Source organism: Manacus vitellinus, unplaced genomic scaffold (genome assembly GCF_001715985.3).
Source record: "Manacus vitellinus isolate BGI_N305 unplaced genomic scaffold, ASM171598v3 scaffold_37_pilon, whole genome shotgun sequence".
Taxonomy (NCBI): Eukaryota; Metazoa; Chordata; class Aves; order Passeriformes; family Pipridae; genus Manacus; species Manacus vitellinus.
The window spans coordinates 5,109,656-5,132,822 of NW_021940517.1; the positions used below are offsets into that span (position 1 = coordinate 5,109,656).

At 35.9% G+C, this 23,167-nt stretch overlaps 1 protein-coding gene across 4 annotated transcripts in view; it reads left to right on the top strand.

Annotated features, from left to right (window-relative positions):
* The window catches only part of TTC13 (tetratricopeptide repeat domain 13), a 40,743-nt gene extending 20,645 nt beyond the window's left edge, over positions 1 to 20,098 (top strand). For 3 of the 4 annotated variants that reach the window (XM_018077445.3, XM_029961615.1, XM_029961617.1), the window contains exons 11-23: positions 110 to 284; positions 706 to 862; positions 1,992 to 2,122; positions 2,446 to 2,578; positions 3,051 to 3,143; positions 7,314 to 7,397; positions 8,766 to 8,850; positions 11,171 to 11,280; positions 12,670 to 12,805; positions 13,541 to 13,620; positions 14,744 to 14,822; positions 16,357 to 16,436; positions 19,905 to 20,098. In XM_018077445.3, the coding sequence (XP_017932934.2) occupies positions 110 to 284; positions 706 to 862; positions 1,992 to 2,122; positions 2,446 to 2,578; positions 3,051 to 3,143; positions 7,314 to 7,397; positions 8,766 to 8,850; positions 11,171 to 11,280; positions 12,670 to 12,805; positions 13,541 to 13,620; positions 14,744 to 14,822; positions 16,357 to 16,436; positions 19,905 to 20,028 (1,467 nt within the window). In that variant the 3' untranslated portion in view covers positions 20,029 to 20,098. The remainder of the gene's footprint in view (positions 1 to 109; positions 285 to 705; positions 863 to 1,991; positions 2,123 to 2,445; positions 2,579 to 3,050; positions 3,144 to 7,313; positions 7,398 to 8,765; positions 8,851 to 11,170; positions 11,281 to 12,669; positions 12,806 to 13,540; positions 13,621 to 14,743; positions 14,823 to 16,356; positions 16,437 to 19,904) is intronic. The other variant, XM_029961616.1, reaches the window with a different exon arrangement.
* The last annotated feature ends 3,069 nt before the right edge of the window (positions 20,099 to 23,167 follow it).

Genomic DNA, 23,167 nt, shown 5'->3' on the forward strand with positions numbered 1-23,167 from the left:
ATAATCAGGAAATCTTTTCAGGTGGTCTTCTGACCAGACAGGTTAGATTATTTGAAGATAATCTTTCTCTCTCTTGATTTATGGGTATTTTGTTCCTTTAATCTCCTAGAGATGTCTGCAGCTAGAACCATACAATGAAGTGTGCCAGTACATGAAAGGTCTTAGCCATGTTGCAATGGGACAGTTTTATGAAGGCATAAAAGCTCAGACCAAAGTTATGCTAAATGATCCACTACCAGGACAGAAGGCCAGCCCAGAATATCTGAAAGTGAAATACCTCCGAGGTAAGTTGGAATTGTGGATTTTTAAATTTTCCTCAATGCTTCAATAACCTTAAAAGTGCAAGCTTGCTTGTAGTTCTGGCCATTTTAAAGAAACCAGTGTATATTCTCAGGAGCACTGTTGAGTATGTATGTTAAAAAAAATGAAATACACGGGTTCTTATTGTTCGTATCGCTAAAAACTAGGACCAAAAATAAAATACACGTTTCTGTATAATGGTAAAGCATATTGTAATGGTTAGTTGAAAAAGACTAATTTCTGTTTTGGAAATTGGCTAATAGCAAAATGATATTACCTAAAAATAATGACTTATTAAAGTCATGTTGTTTAACTGACAAACATATAATCTGATTACTGGTTTTGTGTAATGACATAAGTAGATTGATTATGCAGATAGTATTTAATTTTATTTCTTTCTTCCAGAGTATTCTAGGTATTTGCATGCACATTTGGATACTCCTCTTACAGAGTATAATACTGACATAGATCTTCCTGGAAATTTCAAGGACCACTGGGCCAAAAATCTTCCTTTTCTTATAGAAAATTATGAAGAACAGCCAGGGTTACAGCCACATATAAAGTGAGAATTATTTTTTTTAAGCCTACTCTAAATGTGATTTGTTTTCTTTCAGTTTGACTTTTTAAAGTGCCATTCTGAGGCACTCACAGCATAAATATTTAATATTGTATGAAAGTACAATTCCACTGAGTGTTTAAATCCTTTAGTAGATCGTAAGGGTTGGTTTATCTCATAAAAGAGGAAGAATTAATATTAGGATGATTTTCTTCACTTCTGTCTTTACATAATAATATTCACATATTGTTCTTTCGTATTCTATGGCCTTACTGATTAACTCTTCTATTTTTTTCTTGGAATTAATGTTAAGAGATGAGTCTGAGATGCTCAGTGTAGTGTAATGTAGTACCCTTATTACAGTTTCTTGTTGTGTGTTACATTTTTATTTTGTTATAGATGTAACTTCTAGATACTATATCTTTAATGGCAGCTGGGTTTTGCTGGGTTTCACTGGGAAAACATTCTCCGGAGTAACTTAGATAACCAGTATTTTAGGAGGAGGGTAACGTCAGTCAACAAAACAGGGGATTTATTAAAACAGACTTCAAAATTATGTAACTAAAGAAAAGATAGCAATTTCTCCTGCTGTAAAACACTTTTGAGATATATTGTCCTGTATTCACTTTGTCTATGTAAAAACATTGCTCCATTAAAAGTTTCTGACTTTTGTGTATGTGGAATAGTATCCACGTTTTTAGCACAAGAAGCTTTTATGGAAATATGGGATAAGTTAATGGAATAAGACTTCCAGGGTCTACACATATCCTTTTCTTATGTAGTTATAAGTTAATCAGGATGAGTGTAACAGTGAAGAATAAGGTATTACCTGTGAACTTTATTTAGTATCACTTATTATGAGCAAATCTGAAGGTGGAATACTGGTTGCGACAGTAATAAGATCTGCTTAATAATAAGATCTCAGTAAGACGGAATTAATTTGAGATATTGAGCGTAACTGCCACGTACTGTGTATGTTCAGTAGGCTGGGAGGTGGAATGAGTGTTCTTTATACTGCTTTTGAGTGTTTCTCACACAAATACTATTGATTTGTAAAACACAGATTAGTTTGTCTAATGCTTCCAGGACTTTTGTTGCCAAGTTACGTCTGATGTGTGTTTTTCTCCTCTGTAAGAGATGTGTTATTTCAGAATTTTGAAAGCTATAAGCCTGATGTGCAAGAGCTGATATGTGTAGCTGATCATCTGGGTTCAATGATGCAGTATGAGACACCAGGATTTCTTCCAAATAAAAGAATACATAGAGGTATACTGAAAATTCTCTGTAAATTTGAGTGGGAAAAAAAAATCAATGTGGTAATAATTGAATGCTATTCCTTTTGCTATCTGCAAATTAGTTTTATGCTCTGTTTAAAAAGTTTAAAATTAAAATAATCATTATGTCAGCAGTTTCTTGACCTAGCTGAGGACTGGAAGTCATGATCTTCCAGAGTTTATTGATGTTGTCAATTCTTTTCCTGTAAATACATTGCTTTTCTTCTTCAGTTTTCCTATCTGTACAAAAATGAGTGGCTCTAATTGGTTTTCTGTTTCTCTTGTTGATCCCTCTCTTCTCTTCCCTCACCTCAGCAATGGGATTGGCCACTCTAGAAGTAATGCAAGCTGTGCAGCGGACTTGGGCAAACTCAAAAGTTCGGATGAATGGGAAAACCAGACTGATGCAGTGGAGAGATATGTTTGATATTGCTGTAAAGTGGCGAAGGTAATGGTGAAAGAGCCTTATACTGTTGTAATAATGCATGCTCCAGCTAACCAAAGGGCTAAAGTCATGGAGGAGAAAATGAACACTTGCTACCATTCTGTAACTAGAAGATGTTCTGATAGAAGACAAGGATGGTTTAGGTACAAGGAACACGCTCCTGAAAATACTCCATTTTTCTATAAAGGAGGGAAAGAGTTGGGAACAGCTTTTGCTGGTTGAAGCAAAGCTGTGAAAGACAGGATCCATTGCAGTTAAGGCAAACAAAAACTAAGAATTTCAAATTCCAGTAACGTAAAATGTTTGAATTGTATGGTTTTCATAAGAAAAAACCTGTGTTTCAATAAAACGTTCTTTTTTGTGATCTGTGAATTCTATTTTTTGCCTGAAATTGTTCTGTCTGTGAAGAAAGCTTTATTAAAAGTACTACATGGAGTGAAATATGTACCACTGTTAATGTTCTTTGTCTTTGTAGGATAGCTGACCCTGACCAGCCTGTGCTTTGGTTGGACCAAATGCCTGCCCGAAGCCTTAGCAGAGGTTTCAATAATCACATTAACCTAATCAGGTATGAGAGTTTTACCAAACAGCATTCCCACACTCACTAAGGAATTGTACAAAAACTTACCATCTGTTCGTGAAAGAGCATCGTACAGTATTGAATGTATATATGCTTATTGTTTTACTTTTATATTTATTTTATGTTTTCTAATGAAACATTTGGGGTTTGTGCATCTCAGATTTTCCCTTGGGATATTTCCTCTTTTTCCTGAATTTTATTTGTACAACTGAGTTATAGCAAGATCTAACAAGTATCCAGAATACACGTATTTTTATGTGCTGTTTTTAATTCCCAAATTACTTTAAATGTAAAAATTTGATTAGGTTCATCATAGTTGTAATTTTTTCAAATGCTGCTTCTCAAAAGTAGTGTCATTGGCATTGAAACAATGCTGTTCATTAGCTTTAATACCAACTTAGAGTGGAGAGGAAAAACATAGTTCTCTTAGTTGTTTTCAGAGCAGGTCAAAGTAAAGCAAAAATTACAAAATCAGTAAACATTGAAAGGTAACAGTTGCACTTTCAAATAAAGGAAAAATTTAGAAGATTCAACCACTGTTGTACGTTCCATCTTCTCCCATGCTGCAAGACATGTAGTCATGACAGAGAGACTCGATGTGGCAGCATCACTGTCAATCACAGGAGCAGAGTGTGTTTGTGTAAGTAAATATGTAGCCAGGTTTCATCTTATTCCACCCCCTCATGGGAAATACTTTGATCTGTCATTCTCCTTTTATCTCTTTCTTCTCTGAGAAGCTTTATTGAAAAAGGAGGGTAAGGGAAACAAAGCCTTCTCAAGAATTATTTCAGGCAGAGAAAAACAGTGATATTCTAATGTTCACATGCAGATGCAAATGAGAATTTTTCCTTGCTCTTCCTTCCACTCTGTGAAATGGACCCTAGCAGCCCCTGGTTTACTTCATAGAGTAGTTAATGTAGCATTAAACTCCAATGCAGATCAGTAGTTGCCTTGCAGGATGTGCTGCTTCTTTAACAGTCTTATGCTCAGGCTTCTCTCTTCCTTCAAGCCAAGTGTTACGTTTGGGCTTCAACCCACGTTCATCTTCGCTGTTGCTGCGTTTCTCTCTTCTCACACATACGATGCAGCAGAAACCTCAGCCATCTATACTTTGAGGCAGGGATGGATCCATTCCATAGCTCATCTCTTTCTTCTTGGTTTTATTTTTAAATGAGGGAGTAAAAGCTTCATTTCTAGGTGATCTGTGCTGGCAGAAAGGCATTCATGTAACAACATTTAATTAACATCCTGAAAATAACATTGAACATTTAATCTGGGGAAATTTGTCCTTGTACAAGATCTCTGTGTCAGGAACTCTGTTTTGCAGGGGCCAAACACTTTACTTGTTTTCGTTTCGTCAAAGAATAGTAGCAAAACTCATGATATACTGTTCCAGCTGTTTTGGTAATTTTATAGAAATCTAAAATAAACTTCATGATCATTCAGAATTGTAGGCCCGCAGTGAATCTAATTCTAACCTTTTGGTTTTGGCTCAGCCTTGGATTTTGGGTATCTCATCAGCATTTTGGTTGTGCTTTTTTAATAGCTAGGTAGTGGTTCTCTGAAAATTATTGACTTGGCCCCTTTTTGGAAGAAACAATAGATTTGAAGCAGCATAATTACTGCTGCCTTAGGAGTTGATCATACTTTAGTACTGTATAGTGATTGCATTCTTTTTGATTCTGAAAACCCGTGCTTGTTTGATTATTCTCCATCCCAAGCAATAGCTGCTTTCCTTGGTCAGTTTTCTGTTGTGATTTGTTTCTTTTGGATTCCATCTCGATGATTTCAAGATGATGTGAGAGTTAAAAGAAATGAATATATTATGCGGTAATGAGGATTTTCTTAAATTTATTATATTTTTGAAGCATGTTCTAGTTCAGTATGATTTCTAAATCACAATCTCATTTTAATGAATTATGCAGATTTGTATAACTTCTTACATTACTCAGCTTGTAAAATGGCTGCTGATTGAAGATGCTAATATGCTACAGAGCTAACACCTTTTTGTTGATAATTAAGATAACTTTATGGTCTTTTCCCTATCTTTCAGGAATATATATTTTGCTTTATATTTGGGTTATGATTTGAAAGTTATTCTGACACCTGTACGACTAAGGCTGAGTTCTTTCTGTAGAATGGCTACCCAAAAACCAGGTGTAACAATAGATTTAGGCTGACAAATAGCAGACTTCATGGTTATTTTGTATACAAAGATAAAAGGTGTTCAGTCAAGAAGTGTGACAATATCAGTTGAGTGTTCTTCTAGTACTTGTAACACATCTAGTCAGGTTGAGCTGAAGTTGTATCTAGGTTTTATTTGATCTGAATTGTACAGTAGGAATTTCTGTGGACAAAAATATTTGGATTAGATATCTGCTAGCATAACCTTTTCCTTTACTCAGAATTCTTTGCACCGTAAGTCCATTATTGTTCAGTGATTCCTGTCAAGTGAGTCTTGTCATGGTGCACTAACATTCACTGTCTGCTGATTTAATTTTTTTCCTTTTCCAGAATGGCAGAATGTTTGGAGTGTGTCAGAAAACAAATACATTTTTTTTTGTTGGTTATGAGTCAATTTGGGGACCATTTTATAAAGATATTTAAGAAACATCTTACACTTCACAATGTTTCATAGGCTTTCAGATCTTAATGTACTCAAGATACAAGTGTATTAGCTGTCACTTCCTTTGTTGGCCTATAGACAAGGGCAACTTTGGCTTATCTCCTTCTGGCTTAAATGATCAAAGCTAGCAAGTTTCATTTAAAGTAGAGAAACATTTTTGAAAGCTTAAGCTGTTTTTATAGGCAAAGCAAGGATTTGGGATCAGCTAAACATTAATGATATACTTAATGTTTTTATAAAAAAAAGGACACTCTGGAACACTTCGACTTTTGAAATCTTGGTGGTAGTGTTTAGTAAACAAGGAGAAAGAGTAGAAATAAACACAGATCACTTTTGACCACCCACCAAAAGTCTTTCTTGGTACTACAGCTTCTAGTTGGCCTGATAGAATGATAGGTCTGGTTTGGATGTATTTTCCAAGATGACACTAAAGGAAAATCCAGTTCCTTATACTGACACGCTACTGCCTGTTGTACACTTTTTTTTTTTTTTTAAAATACAGATGGAAAATGATGGGACGTACAACAAGGGCAAATTATGTATATAGGTTTGTCTTCATCCTTCCACTTTCCCTACCTCCCTTTCCTATTTGCAGATATGTGTATGTGTTCTAGTTCTGTTCAGTTTTTAAAGACTGATTCTGCTGATTTTCTGAGACTAGGCCTACTAAGGTGTGAGACTGTTGAGTGTGACATTAGATAGGGACTTAAGCTGCCAAAAATCGCTTAGAGTGGAAAAAAAAGGCTAGATGTACACACCTTCCTGTGATTGACAGTGGTTTTGCTTCCTCAGAGAGCGATAACGTTTGCTTTATAAAATCTTGTTTTGTAGACTGGGAGAAGAGGAAGGACTCCTACAAATGCAATAAGGGTATGTAATTTTTCCTCTCAGAGTGGTTATAATCCTAACAGGTTTCTGCCACACTTTAATATAAATTTCTTTTCCTTAGTAGTCCAAGGGAGAAAGCAACACCTTTTTAATGCTTTTGTTTTACAGTTACTACTTGTCGCCATTAAGAGTCAAAGCAAAATTACTTCAATAAAGAGGGACATAGGTGAATAAGGAAAAATGTATGTTGACTGTCAGAGCAGATCAACATATATATTGCTAAAAATGTAAACTGGAGAGTGTTGGTTCTCTAAATAAATGCAGAGATTGAGAATTCTTTTCTAATTCTGGAATCTACGAGTCTAGGGAAGATTATATCGTTGTGCAAATTGATATTTATCATATAAATAAGATGTACTGGAATTGAGTACATTGAAAACAGGGAAATATGTATTGAAATGTAGTTTATCAGAGAACAACAATAGTAATGATACATGAGATTTTGTAAGTTCACTGTGTAATCTATATTTAAAATGGGGGATTGGCAAATGACCACATAGATAAAACTCTAGTTCATTCCTTTTATTAACAGAGCATCTATGCATAAAATTGTGTCAAGTATTAATGAGTAATAGTTATGTTTTAGCCCTGGAATGCTGAGTTGAAAAACAAGTCTTCAAAAAAAACTTTTCTCTTCTTTGTAGGGGGCAGGTCATTAACATGCGGTACCTGGAATACTTTGAGAAAATTCTTCATTTTATCAAAGACCGGATCCTTGTTTATCACGGGTAAATTACTGATTTTTTTTTCCCCTACTTCACTCCCCTGGTAATACTGATCTGAAATTTATATCATAGTCATTTGAGAAAGTCTGAGAGATTTTTTTTTCCTTAATTTTAGGAAGTTCTAATTTTCTTAGTTATCTATAGAGATAATTATTTCCTATTAAAGGTGCAAAATGCTATTTTTTGCTACCTTAAGAAACTTAAACTAATAGGAAAAAAACCATTGTGCATTACAGTGTACTTAGAAACTAATGACTGTTTTGAATTTGCAGCAACAGTTTTGTCATGATCGATTTTCTCAGTTCTTTCTAAGTATATGATTTATTAAAGATGTTTGGTTTCCTTCTGGTAGGTTTAAATGAGCAGGGAATCTTTACTACGTGTTACATAGATGGGTTGGTAGATGTTGTCCTGGAACTGAAGGCAGTTATAGAATTTTGAATAAAAGAATGTGACAAAAAGTAATGTGAAAATTGATATTGGCATCTATTTCAAACTTCTTTAAGTTTTTTATGAGCAAATATGACTGTTCCATCTCTTGACTCAGTATTCTGATAACATTAAAAACTAAGAAACCCTTTCAGCTTTAAACTCTCTATTTTTTCTTTAGCCTTGTAACCCATATTAAATATGGAGCTCTATTTTTCAATCTCATTATTCTACTTAAATATAAAAAAATTAAAGTCCATAAAATCTTTATAACTATTGAAAACATCTAAGTTTTAGAAAATCTATGATAGTTGCTGAAAGTACATAAGTTCTGTAGTTCCTGGGAAGTCTATCCTCTATTGGGAGTAAGTTTAAGTTTGTTCAGAGTAAGCCAGCAGCCTTTGACCTTAAACCAGAGCAATTTGTGCTGTGATTTTTCAAATAATTCTGTTCTTAAAATCTGAGTGTACAGTAATTAGTAAATATTAAAACAGTAATTCAACAGGTTTCTTCATGGTCCAGCTGTGCGTGCATCTGGAGTATTTACGTGCCTTTGAGGCTACAGAGATGCACATAGTTTGTGAAGAATATTTTTAACATTAACTCTATTCTTTTCTATCTTTCCTTATCTAGAAGCCCCTGTCTACACACACTCATGCAAACATTCTTTAATACTTTAGAGTAAGACAGAGTAGTAAATTAAGAGTAAGATAAACCTGAAGTTGAGGTTTGAAGCTGAAAAAAATTAATTGAGTTGATATAGGAGATTACTTTTTGAAAAATAGGAGACCATGTGGCCAAGTATAAAGGAATTAATCTTCAGAAAAGAAATAATTAACTTTCAATAACTTACTTCACTATGGCTAATTAGGTTAAAAGTAGGTGAATTTCCAGAAGTGCTATGTGTTCAACTGTTGTATTCCATATTTAATTTTTTTCCAGTGCTAATAATCCAAAAGGACTGTTAGAGGTGCGAGAGGCTTTGGAAAAGGTACATAAAGTAGAAGATCTTCTTCCCATAATGAAGGTAAATTAAAGAAAAACTTGAAAATATGATAAAAATAATAAAATGTGTTCTGGGAGATACGCAGTTCCTCAGAATAAAACCATTGTGTGTAAACTTAAAATGAGTAAGTGGAAATACTAGCTCAGGTTATTCCAAATCTGCAGTATGAAGGGTTGGACCTTCCCTTTGATATATGCAGGTGGGTGATGTGTATTTGAAATCCTTGGCCAAACTGCAAACTGGTAACAAAATTATGGAGAAACAAATTGTTGAATGTAATTCTTTGAAGTCAGCCTTCTCAACCGAGAGGGTTTGTGAACAGATTCACCACAATGGACTCACTGTATGCCTGTGCAGTAGGAAGGAAAAAAATTGAACTAAGTATCTGAAAGATTAAGAACATGGAAGCTCTTTTTTCTTTAGGTTCATTGGTGCAGGTTGGTATGTGATGGGGCTGGCAGGGGGAAATGGGGGAACAGTTGCCTTTAGCAACTGGTAGCTGAAATGAAACACTGGAGTAATGTTCTTGAGCTTTGGAAGACTTGTCTGAAAAGGATTGGAGAAACTTGCAGGTTTTCTTGATGGTGGTCTTTGTAGAAAGGCCTTGGATATATGACCTGCAAAATTATTTATACTCTTATCTCAAATTAAGTTTTATTACCCTTGAACTGGGTTTAAGTAAAAAGTTTTCTCACTCTCCCCCTCTCCTCCAAATTAATCTAGGATGAGCAGCATGTAAATATTTGGGTTTGGGGAATGTTAGAAAATATGTCTTTTTAAAGGGTTGGACAGGATTTTAGAGCAGAATAAAATTTGGGAAGAAATAAGTCATTCTAAATAGAGACAAACTCATTGCTTTCTTATCATGTGTGTCCACATTGCAGTTTTGTATCTAAGCAGAGTTGGCGGGTTACCATAAAACAGGGCTCTCTGAAGCTACATTGCTGCTACTGCTGAAAGACTGTCTGGGTTTGGATTTGTTCATAGGAATAGTGCTTGGTCACTTGTGCACTACAGATATCTTTGCAGGAGCTGCATGGCTAAAGCACTAAATTTTTCTATGGGTTTTTGTGATATGTATTGTGAATATAAGTGACTTCACAGAACGTACCATAATTTTGGAGGTCCTTTTTATATTACTGTCTTGTTCTTGCCCTTGAAAGATGAAGCCAAGTGGATACTAACTGAACTTAAACAAAAACTTGTGTTGAAGAAGTAGTAGATGTTTGGGTGGATGGACAACTGATTGTTCCGTACTGCCACACACATGTGCAAGTAGGGCCCTGTAAAGCACCTGATATGGACACTGTTGAATTGTAGGCCAGAAAAAACGCTATTAATGGAGTTAAAAGTATAGGTTACTCCAAAAGAATGATGAAAATATATAAACATAGTGGACTGTACATTACTTATTTCAAAGTAAATGCCTCAACTGGCAGCAGAAGTTCTTCTGGTTTCTATAACCTTTACATTTTGATCTGGTTTGAGTCTCCTGTATCCCATTCCAAACTGTATCAAAGTGGAATGCTGTCTCATTAGAGGCTTTTTGTTCCTTTAAAATAAATCCAGGTTCTCTTCAAACAACACATCTGGATCACAAGTTCTGTTAAAATAAATAATTGCCTGAGTAATTCATTCAACACTAGTGCATAATAGTCATTAGCAGTGCCTGTATAAAATGAATGTCTGCTAATAGCGATGTAGTTTGGTTATGTGGATAGCTGGGGAATGCTGTATGTCAAAAGCTGGGCTTCTGGCTTTACTTAAATGCAGTTTTGCCTGGTTTATAGTGCTCTCTGGCTACAGTGTTACTCTTAGACAATGTAGCTTTGTAAAATTCTTAAACCTAGTGATATCTTCCTTCTGATGAGGATAAACATTAATCGAAACTGAATCACAGTTAAGAAACTGTTGCTTTGATTTGTATTCTGGAATCCACACTTAGACTAATGCAGCCACTTCTTACTGTAAACATAAAATGGGGTCTTAAATTCCTACTTTTGTATTTACATTGTTGCACCAAAAGGTTACTGTCAGCGTGCAACTTGGGGAAAAATCTATACAAGTGGAACTGCTGTGTACGGTTGCTTTTCATAAACAGTGCTGCTTTCTATTCACTATATAGTTATATAGTGAATGCCAATATGCTTCATTCAGTATTTATGATTTCCATTCAGTAGGAAATAAAGGATAAATGAAATAATGTAGTCAACAGTAACTTTGTCCTGCTCCCTCAGTTTGTTCATTTTTACTTCTACTCCTTGTATTTTAAGTGTTTGAAAACAATAGCTAGGCAGTCTGCCTCTGTTACCTCTAATATTACACTTTTTCCTTCTGAAAGCAGTTTAACAGTAAAACCAGAGATGGGTTTACCGTGAACACAAAAGTCCCCAGCCTCAAGGATCAAGGGAAAGAATATGATGGATTCACAATTACAATAACAGGAGATAAGTATGTTTGCTATTTTCAGAGGTTTGGGTACACTAAGTAACGATGAGATATTAACAGTTAATTGTCTGAGATGCCATTTCTGCTTGCATAAAGTGGGTTTTGTTTGTCACTAGTGACATTTTTGTAAATAACTGAAGTGTATTTGTTTGAGAACTTGATTCCTGTTGTGTTCCCTGACAAAAAGGGGATAGGGATAACGTTAATGGAGTAGGCCTGTTTGCTTTGATTCTCTAACATATAGCACAAACGCAAAGAAAGACCTTGTTTTTCATCTTAGGCTATAAAATGCCTGAAGGGGAAAAATCTCAAAAATCTCAGTCTTTATCAATATCAAAATACATTTATTCTTGTGAGACCTTGTCTCTTGTGTTGACTGAGAAGTCCTAAATGGAATGGAAATTTCTGTGGTCTAAGAATGGAAGAGACTCTTCTATTTGAATTTTTGACCTTTTTTGTGTTTATTTTTGAGATGTTTGCAGACCTTCTATCTGCAAATGAAAATTTAAATAGTAACTGAATGTATGAGAATACAGTCAGGGGTCTTTGGGTCACTCTCTGGGTGAGTTAGTGAATTTCTAACTTTATGGATTCTGACTCCTTGTCTTCCTGAAATATGAGCATTACTCTGAAGCTCAGAAGATCTGTCCTACTATTAAATAAAAACTTCGTTTTAATTTAAAAAATTTAAAATTCTCTGCATTGGAATTTTTCCCAGAATTTGTGTGCTTTCAGTGAGTGGCATGGAAGCCAAACTTCTCTGCTAAGATGTTAATGTATCTCATGCTTTTTCATTTCGTATTGTAAATCATAGGCATATATACAGTGAAATGACATTAAATGTATGGCCTCACTGTTTTGAGGAAAATATTTTGATGTCAGTAAAATGGTCTTTGTTCTGCACAAACTTTGTTCAGTATCACTCAGACTGTTTTGATCCACAGTTTGTAACCATGCTTTATAGCAAAACAATTTCATTTTGGTGGTTTAGAAGTTAATGAAACTACACTTTACATACATTCTTATGTCTTAAGCCCATGAAAATATTTTAAAATTTCATATTTCTTATTTTTTACTCACACTTCAAGCGAAATGCTAATGCTTGTCAAGTATTGTTCAATGGAAATAAAATACTTCATCTGTGATTAGACAGCAATCTTTACGTATCTTCAGACTTACAAAGCGATGTAACATTTTTAATTCAGTGATTTTTGGAGTTCTTTTAATTAAATGGGAAGCAATGCCCATAATCTTTTGCTTAAGGAAAAATGATGGAAAAAAAGTGATGTGATGTGTAACTGTAGTACATATGTAGCTTACCCTGGATATTAGATTGTGCATCAAGTTCTGTTCAAAAAATATATCTCCTTTTTTTTTCCATCTGCTTGCTAGAGTGGGGAACATACTATTTTCAGTGGAAACTCAGACAACAGAAGAGAGAACACAGCTGTATCATGCAGAAATAGATGCACTGTATAAGGACCTAACAGCTAAAGGAAAAATTCTGATTCTGTCTGCAGAGCTGGGGGTAAGGCTGTTTTAGTGGAATGATTAATTCATTGGTAAAATCCCAGTATGTTTTTATACTCTCTGTCTAACAGTCACTGTTCTAATAATTTTTGACAGAGTTCTTCAGTAATAAAATCGACTGCTCATTTAAACCTAATTATGGACAATATCATGAGAAGTAACCATAATTCTCTCTGTTACTTAAAAATTTGCTATGCTTTGCCTGCAGTAATACATGGTGTCCAGGCAAGGTCTCAATATCACAGTGTGCTCCTTTTTTTTGGTTCTTTTTTTTCTTTCTTTTTCCCTCTTGTTATTTTTTTTATTTTTCTCGTGGGTCTGTGTTCAACTTTTTCACCATCCTTATAAGTACTGTTTAGGATTTGGCTCCTGGTGGCTACATGTAAGATAAGTAACATGAATTCATGAAAAGCACTAGAATTGTATTTATGTTGATTTGATTTGCTGTGAGAATCTAACGACATTTGAGCTTGTGCTTTTCCTTTTTCATCCCTTAATACAAAGTAGATGAACTATGTTTCACCTACATTTTAAAGCTACAACAAAATAGTTTGTTTAAACATCCTTTAATCAGAATTCAACTTCTCAGCTTGACATTTTTCACATTTTAAATGGTTCTTTTAAAAAAAAGATAGTAGTAGTACTGTAAGACTTTGCAATAAGTGTACCTTTAGAAGGTGTTACCTGACTATTAAATTATCTTTAATTCACTTTTCTTTTTTCTTTTCCTTAGGAAGTAGATACTGTTTGCAACTTGATCCTGTCACTAGTTTATTACTTCTATAATTTAATGCCACTTTCAAGAGGATCTAGGTTAGTGTTTGTATTCGTCGTGTCTGTTACCTTGGATGCATGTAGTAAAATGTCCATGTGTTGCTGTATCTTAATGTATTTTTTTAAGTGTAAAAAAGCTCTGGGTTGAGCTATATGTCCTGTACAGTCTCTCCTTTTGTCCTGCCATGACAATGGGAAGTGACTTAGGACTGTTTTAAAAGCTAGTTTGTAATTTCTGATGGTAACTATGCATAGCTTCATGTATTTTTAAAATTTTGAGTAGTCTGTATTTTTAGACTTCAACTCACAGATTGAAAAGTGTCATTTTTAAATTGTAATTCTTGGTTTCCTAATCCATATTGTCTTACTCCACTGTATTCTTACTTAGGAGGCTTTTCTGAAACATGTATTTAAGCTGAGATATACTTTGAGTTAACTTATTTTAATAAAATATACTAAAATATTATTTTAGTAATTTATTGCAACTATTAGGGTCACCAAATGAAACTGTAGTATAAAGTTCCATGTGTCACAGAACTCTTTAACTGAGGTTCTATTTTAATGCAAACCTCATTACATTCAAGACTATTATGAATTTCTGTTCCACTAAGCACTTAAGATCTTTAAGCTTACTACTAAACACAGTTCATTAAAAAAAAACAAACAAAAACAAACCTGAGATTTTGGTTTTATAGTCAGATTTTACATTTATCTTACAGAATGAAAGAATTAACAGAAATTCTGTCTGAGATTCATAATTAAAAAAAAAAAAAAGTAACTCAATAGCTTAACAGGGCCTCTAGCTCTATTGCAGTAGAGTTCATAAACTCTTCTGGGCTGCAGCTAAGTTTCTTGGGAACAGGAGCTTCCTTTGTTTTCAGCTCTGTGGAGTCTTAAGAACTCCAAAGTCTGAAATCATGATTGTAACTAATGTAGAAACAGTAGTTACACTCCATAGGTTCATAACTTCATTTTAATGGTGTTGGAAGGTAACAGTGATTTCACTTTTTAAGTGTTTTGTGCTTGGTTTTGCTTCTAAAATAACTAAAACGTTAGTTTTTACTAGCCTTCTATGAAACAGTACTATATTCTATTTGTTTTGTAGTTTAACATCAGGGAAAGACTTCTACTTCATTTGTTGGTTTTATTTTTAATCTTTTAGTGTGATAGCTTACTCAGTGATCATGGGAGCACTAATGGCAAGTGGAAAAGAAGTGTCAGGAAAAATCCCTAAAGGAAAGGCAAGTATCAAAATATCTCAAAATACAAAAATATTGAAATGCACTGGTTCAGCCTTGATGGAGGAAGTAATACTTGTAAATGTGAGGAAGGAGCTGTAAGATTAGACAGGAACCGCATACTTGTTTGCTGGAGATGGTTTAGCTGCAACTATAATGTCTGGCAGTCTGAGAGAGTGTTGAAAATTTCATTGCTCTTCTGACAGCAGGTGAGATTTGGAGATAGTATATGCAATAATTTGCGTTAGTGAAATGGTAGCAGTTTGGTCCCACAAGCATTGCATATTTGTAACAAGCATTTCTGGTGTGCTGAGCTGTTCTTTTCAGCATTCTTTGAGAAGGGTTCTGAGAATACTTGGGCAGAATTAGTGATGCTTCTGGCACACAGCAGAAATTTTCTGTCTCTGCTCTCACTGTGTTCTAGAGCATTTAGGGCTTGGTAAGTAGAAATGTATTTGCGACTTCTCTTGATTTCTCCTTCCCCTTTGTATTCTGCTTAATTTAAGGTAAGTCCTAGTTTTTAATGACTACATTTCAATATTATACCACCTTGCTCAATAAAGGGTTTTACCACCTTGCTCAATAAAGGGTTTTGTTTTCTTCAGCTGTTGGGCTCTTAGCTGTGTTAACTTTTCAGCATGAAAGGAGTGAGAACACCTCTGTCTCTTTAAAGTATTTTCTAAAAAATCAGTAAAATTGCAGTGAGAATCCAAGTTGTTGAAGAAAATATCCTGCATGGATAACTGAAGAAAGGGCGACTTTCCCTTTTGATCTAGAAGGCCCTGAAAACAGTGAGGTTTGTGCTTTGAGTACAGTGAACTCCTAGTAGCTTTTAAGAGCAAACTGCAATTGCTTAGTAGCCAGAAAGCTTCCTTTTCAGTATGCCATTAATCTGGTATCTTTCCCCATTCTGCGGGCATTCAAGCTAACCTAAAACACTTATGTGGGTTTCTTAAGCATTTACTTAGGACTTGATAGGGTAGTGTATTTTGCTGACTGAGTTTAGGCAGGCAAGCAGAGTTTCAGGATTTCTGACTTACAGGAACACTTGGGACATCTTTACATTTGAGGGTTTTTCCTGAAACAGAGTGGCTGAATTGGAATAAATGCTTTTTTTTGAAAGTTCTCACCACCTGGAGGAAATTCTTTTCCCCTGTTGAATGAGCTTTTTTGCCATATTCCTTAGAAGGGCTAAGCTGGTCCTTAGCTCATGACAACATGCATTTTCAGACTGTTCTGAAGTCAAAGATGCACAGTAGTCAAGAGTCCTGTTATTGCCTGGTAGGTCAGGCAGTAACCACAGCCAGTGTAGCTTCCAGTATTGGTTGTGATGGGGTGTGCAAACCCAGAGAGATGTTTAGTGCTGACTTCCAAACTGATGATGAGGGACAAAGTAGGCTGGGCACAGACTGGTTAGTAAGCTTACTCCTGTCTTACCAAGAATATAGGTAGCATGCTCTTAGAGCTCTTCGTGAAGTTAGAGAACTTAAAAATTCTGTAATTTCTTAATATCTTTTTTATTTTGTTGCATTTTCAGCTGGTTGATTTTGAAGCAATGACAGCACCAGGGTCTGAAGCTTTTAGCAAAATAGCACGGAGTTGGATGAATCTAAAAAGGTAAATATTTTTATTCAGATGGAGAATGGATAAATAAAACATGGAAAACTTTAAATATAAAATTTAATATGCACTAAAAATGTTATTTAGAAATTTTGAGTTTAGTAAATGATTCAGTGGTTTTTTTAACACTGTTTAGGAATTGATAAGACAAGATTTGTATTTACACACACAGTAGTGTTTCTATTCTAGCAGAGTAGTTAGTAGTCTACATATTCACTTATTGTGAGTGTTATCCTCTGAGAAAATTATCTGGATTAATATTGTCTTTATTTTGTCCAGCGGTTGATTTTGCCTTTTTATTATTATTTTTTAGCATTAGTAAATCTGGCAATCAGTCAACAAAGCAGGGGGCAATTTTGATTTTTTTCATTCTTATGAATCTCTTCAAACTAAATATCAGTCATTTACTTATCCTTTAGTGCTGATTTGATTTGGGGAATAAGTGTTTTCAAAGTAGATGAACATTTTGAATATACAGAATTACATTACTTAGTATAGCTGCATGGCTTTTGTGCAATGCTTAAAAATTTTGATTTGCATATGAATTGATTTTTGAATACTGAATACACTGACAAGGAACTAATACTATGAATCTGCTGCATTTGATTTGTCCCTTAGTGGTTATTCCCGATACAAAATCTAAAAATCAAAGACAACACCAGTTCTGGTATCCTTCAAGTCGGTGTCAAGACACTTACAGGGTTCTGAGAGAATTGGCCGATGTCTTTAACAGGGCCATCTGTAATCTCAGAAAGGTGGTGCACATCAGGGAACATTCTTGCTGATTGCAGGAAAGGAAATCTTGCATTCATCTTCAGGAAGGCCAAAAGGACAGTCTAGTGAAATTGTAGGCTGGTCAGCTTCATTTTGGTCCCTGGGAAAGCCATGAAATGCATTTCATATACACTTCAGCGTATATGAGGGAGAAGGTGACAGAAAACAGTCAACATGAGCTTACCAAATGTTGTGTGACTCAATATGATTGTTCTCTGATAGAAACCGACTGGATTTGGGGATGACAAGAGAGCAATCAATGTTGTTTATTTTTACTTCAGCAAGGAGTCCCACAATACTCTCATGTCAAGATCACACATTATGGTCAGGATGAATGGACAACTAGATGGATTAAAAAGCTGTTTGGATAATCCCATTTAGGGGGTATTCAGCGCTTTAGACCACACCTAAAATACAGCTGGAGTAAAGACTATGATAAACTGGAGCAAATTCAGTAAAGAGCCACCAAGATGGCCAGGGGGCTGGAGCACAAGCCTTAACAGGAGAGAGTTGGGCTTGTTCAGCCTGGAGAAGAGGAGGCTTTGACCTAACAGCAGCTTTGCAGTACCCGTGAGAAAATGGAGCCAGGCAGTGCTTGGTGAGAGGACAAAAGACAATGTGCTTTAGTTTAGACTGAGCATAATCTTTTCATCCTCAAGGTAGTCAAGCAGTGGAACAGACTGCCCAAAGATGCTGTGCATTCTTCATCCCTGGGGATTTTCAAGATCTGACAGGATAAAGCCCTAACACCCTGGTCTGACTACTCAGTTGACCTTGTTTTGAGCAGGATGTTAGATCACAGACCTCCTGCAGTCTAGTGCAACCTGAGTTATTCTGAGAGCCTGAGGAACTCTGCAGCTGCTCTTAGTGCCAAATAGTGCATACCGATTAGTGTTGTTTAACTTCATTATCAGGGGTTCTCAGCCTGGTGAGTTTCACTAGAATGTAAAATTCCTTCCTAAATGAAGAAGGCTATTAAGAAGACTCAAGGACATCTTTGTCAAACTCAGGCTAAAAATCTACTTGTAAATGAGTCAAAGTCAGTCTTCATTAAGGAGTGACATTTTTAAACTACAGAGTAGCAAGTAGTGTTTTTTATTGTAAGTAGCCTGCACAAATATTGTGACATGTTTGTCTTGGAAATATAAAATATTTATGGTTCCCATAATTTTCTACTGTAAATCTCTAAACTTATGTACCCTACTTCTTTATTAATCTTCTGTTCATGTTGGTTTTGGGTTTTGTGTTTGGTTTGGTTTTTTTTTTTTTAAGACATTACCAAAGAGAAACTTCTCTCTTGAGAGCAAAGTCAGTTTAAGCCATTTCAGTGCTATCCATGTGTTTCCAACTCCCTCAGTTGTACCACTGAAACTTGTATCAAACCACATCAGGGAACTCATTTGTGTTAAAAATAACTTTGCCAAAATAAAAATTTATTTTAATCAAGACCATTTCATAGCATGGTACCACCTAAAATATTGCTGGCTCAAGTGAGAGATGTATAATAGGTGAGGAAATGAGCCAATGGAGAAAGTGCTAAAGTTGGCTTTGCTTGATGCTGAGAAAAACATTTGAAGAACTACAGCCCAAAGGACTTACTGTAATAATATGAAGGATTTAGTGTAATAATATGAAGGTAATTAACCTGAGTGGGTAATTTGTATGTGGTAGATGAATTGTAGTGGGTATGGTAAATAAGGCTGGAAGACTTAAAGCAATAATTTGTTTCTTTAACTTCTGCTACTTTTAAAAGCTCTTCCATATAGTCATTGTTTTCATTCTGTATAGTGACTGAGGAGTTAAGAGAAGCAAGAGCTGGTTGTGAACAGCAGAGTCTTAGAATCACAGAATCATTAAAGTTGGAAAAGACCACTGAGATCATTGAGTTCCAACTGCTAACCCAGCACCACTGTGTTCATCGCTAAACCATGTCCTCAGGTGCCACATCCACACACCTTTCGAACACTTACAGGGATGGTGATTCCATCACTTCTCTGGGCAACTTATTTCAGTGTCTGACCACCCTTTTGGTGAAGAAATTTTTCCTAATATCCAATCTAAACCTCCCCTGGCACAATTTCAGGCCATTTCCTTTGGTCTTGTCACTTGTTACCTGAGAGAAGAGACCAACTCCCACCTTGCTACAACCTTTCAGGTAGTTAGAACAAGTGATAAGGTCTCCCCTGAGCTTCCTTTTCTCCAGGCTAAACATCCTAACTCCCTCAGCTGGTCCTCATAAGACTTGTGCTCCAGACCCTTCACTTGTGCTCCATTCCCTTCTCTAGGCACTCTCCAGCACCTCAACGTCCTTCTTGTAGTGAGGGGCTCAAAACTGGCTACAGTACTCGATGTTCGGCCTCACCAGTGCCCAGGGGGATGATCACTGCCCTGTTCCTGCTGGCCACACTGTTCCTGATACAGGCCAGGATGTCATTGGCCTTCTTGGCCACCTGGGCACACTGCTGGCTCATGTTCAGTGGCTGTTGGCCAGCACCCCCTGTTTTTCTACCAGGCAGCTTTCTAGTCACTCTGCCCCAAGCCTGTAGCATTGCTTGGGGCTGATTCTTGACTTCAGGTTCCAAATGTGTTGGAGGAGGGAATGAAGTATAAGCTAATGTGTTAACTTTCAGGTAAATCATAGAACTCATCAAAAGATAAATAACTTTGTTGTTGTTTTTTTATCTCTTTCAGTATTTCACCTTCTTACAAGAGCCTACCATCTGTATCAGAGACTTTTCCAACCCTGAGAACAATGATTGAAGTACTAAATACAGACTCATCTCACTGTCTAAAAAAAACTATAGTTGTTGTATAATTTATACAAATAAAAGGCCAAGAGGTACCGCTTCATAAATTATTTTGAATGGCAAATTATGGTCAAAAGAGTTTGATTTGTTTTTTTTTTAATAGAACAAACTTACTTGACTATTTATCACTAGAGTAAAAGGAATCTTTCTGTGACCAGTAATACCAAAGAGGAAAAAAGAAGTAGAATAACTGATTTTTCATATTAAGACTCTAACAGCAATATAGTAGTTCAGGGCCAAACTGAAGAGCAGTAGGAAACTGGATCACAGTTATGAACCAAACATACTGCAGGTGAAAATTTATTTAAAAAAAAAAGGAAAGAAAAATAATCTGCGTTGGAAATGCCACTCTACTACTTCCCATTGTTTTTTTTTTCAAAGCCTCTGACTTCTGCATGGAAAACTTTGAGCTGTACATATGTGAGTAATTGGTGAATACATAGGTGTTTCATGTAATGCAGTCCAGGGAAGGAACAGATGTCAGCTTAAAAGAATGGGTTTCAGGGAAACATCATTTGGAAACAAAACCAAACAAATTACACATTTGGAGTTAGGCTCTTGGTGAGTAAATGTCAGAAACTCAGCAATCTCCCTTTCCAAGTACCCATTGGTGGTGGTGGTTGGCAAAAGTTATCAACGGGTTGACAGTATATTGGGAGAGCTAGCTAGGGTTCCTTCAGTTGTTTTTGTTGGATGGGCTTGGCAGCGTTCCGGAAAGGCAGACTTCTGTAGGGCAGGGCTCTTTCAGTCCAAATAACATGGACCATACTATGAACCAATTTCTGATTGTAATAGTGGTTATGATATTTCTGGTGAGTCTTTTCTGAATTATACACATTTTAGCTAGAGTTCCATGACTTCTGAGCTCTTTATCAGGTTAAGTGATTTCAGGAACAGCAAGCAGGTCAAACGTCTGGTTTCCTCAGTAGCTTTGATCAACTTTTTTTTCCTGCTTGAATATTCAGTATCTCAGAAAAACCACAGAACTGTTTTGTTTTAGATACAGCTTTCAGTTCTGTAATACTGATGGTCTAAACTGTGATTCTGTTGCTGTCATCTTCTACACAAATACTGTATTCTTTACTTAGCTTCTTTCAGTTTTCCAGAGGTTAGGGATTTGTTGGGCACTTGCAAATACCTGGCCTAACCGTGTAACATGAGATATACTAGAACTGTGTAGAAGGAAGAGGCAAAAACATCCTGCATACCCCAGAGTGTACCAGTACCAATGATGTAGTTGCATTTCACTGTTTACAGCACAGTGCAATCTCAATTCCCTCTTTAATGAAGAAAGAAATGCAGCAAAGCATCAAGAATGTTGATACAGGTGACTGATTATAATAGGGTGGATTTATGGAATGGAGAGTCTTTTCAGGATTATTCCACAGAAGTATTTATTGGATTCAAAGGGGGCTCTGTGTGTGTGTGTGTGTGTGTGTGTGTGTGTGTGTGTGTGTGTGTGTGTGTGTTTAAGTTCGGGGATGGAAGTGCCATAAAGTAAGTTAGAACTGCGGTGAATACTGACATCCATTATATGAAAAGCCACGTTGGTTTCAAGTTAGATTTCAGTATTTGTTACTTTATTTGCAGAGTAGGACAGCTATGGGCAGCTAGAGGCCTGAGAGTTTCTATATGAAGGATTTTCATAGAGATAGAAAATAAATCCCAGAAGGTGGATGTGTCTTCATTGGGAAGCAGTGCATTCCACCCAATGTGAGTAGCTCAGTTCCCTCATGATATGCATTTTAGAGCTTATACGTTTGCCTGCTCGTCTAGTTTATTAACTGGCTGCTCATTGGATATAGCAAGAACATCAGCAATGCAACTTCCAGTTTGGACTTCTATTGGATGAAACTACAGGTATTCTGAAACCTACCTCTCTGCACTGGGAACCAAAATGTGGCAAGTGAAGAAAATGAGAGACTTGCTTCACAAGTGTGCTCCCAATTAAAATTAAACCGGTAGTGTGTATGTACCTCTGGGAACTTTTCTTTCGTGAATGTTCATATTCTAGGATTTTATGTTGAAAACAAAACGGTAGGGAAATAACATGCTTTCCTTCCACTTGAAACAAATGTTGCTATGTAGTAACTCTTCCTCTCTAAGAACAGACTCTTAGAGTATTAACTTCTTGCCATGCTGACCTACAGTGGTGTTACCAGACTTGTAAGCACAGCAGAAGTAACATTGTATGAAGCAGATATTTTGTTCACTGTTTTTAGTCCTGATTCTAGTATGTCTAAGAGTAGCTCTAGAATCTATTTCAAAGTTTGCATGGACTGTACTGGAGCTGCACTGATAATAACATGGTTAGATTTGATTAAAAAATAGTGACCCAACTTCCAGCCAAGGGTAGAATGATCTAATGTGCAATATCTTGAAGTGTAGAAATCAACATATGCTTTGCAAATATCAGAAAGCAAATGCTGTGCCCATGTCTAAACGCATTTTCCCTAAAGCCTGTTTTTCTCTTCTCCTGCTTGTTTGCTTGTTAAGTTCAGGTGCATCTGATCAGGGATGTGTAACAGATGAGTGCCCAAAACACAAGGAAATCTAGAAAACTGGGGAAACATCTGTTTGGAATCCAAGTTGTTTGCCATTAGTGAGCAGTAATGCACTTTGTAACGTTGCTATGTGTTTGGAAGGATAGGTATAATTTTGAGTAAGTAAAACTCATCAGAAAAAAAAAAAGGAATTTCCTATGCAGACCTAAGGTTCATTAACCAAGCCATAATAAAAGCAAATTTGACCACTTGTCTGGCTGGTACTAATGAACATGCATTTTAAACTTTCCTGATCAGAGTATCTGTAAAGGACAAAAGTATGTGTTTCATTCCAAGTAAGGATAAAGGAGGCTTGTCAGTTTTGATTGAAACTATTGGGTTGCTTTCCAAATGTGACAATGGTATTTTTCCACCATTTTGTTGCTTGAGTACCTTCCTCTATCCCACTAGAAATAAGCACTATTTGCTTCTTCTGTTTAAAAGTCCAGAAGTTTCAGAAACCTCTACTAGACTTAATTATGGAGGAAAGGAATTGTTACTTTCTACCTACCTAATGGAGAAATGGGTACAGTAGCCTGGAAGAGATGCCAAACTTTATGCCTTGATTGTATTCTAATGGTGTGATCTTTCTTTTAAGCCTGTA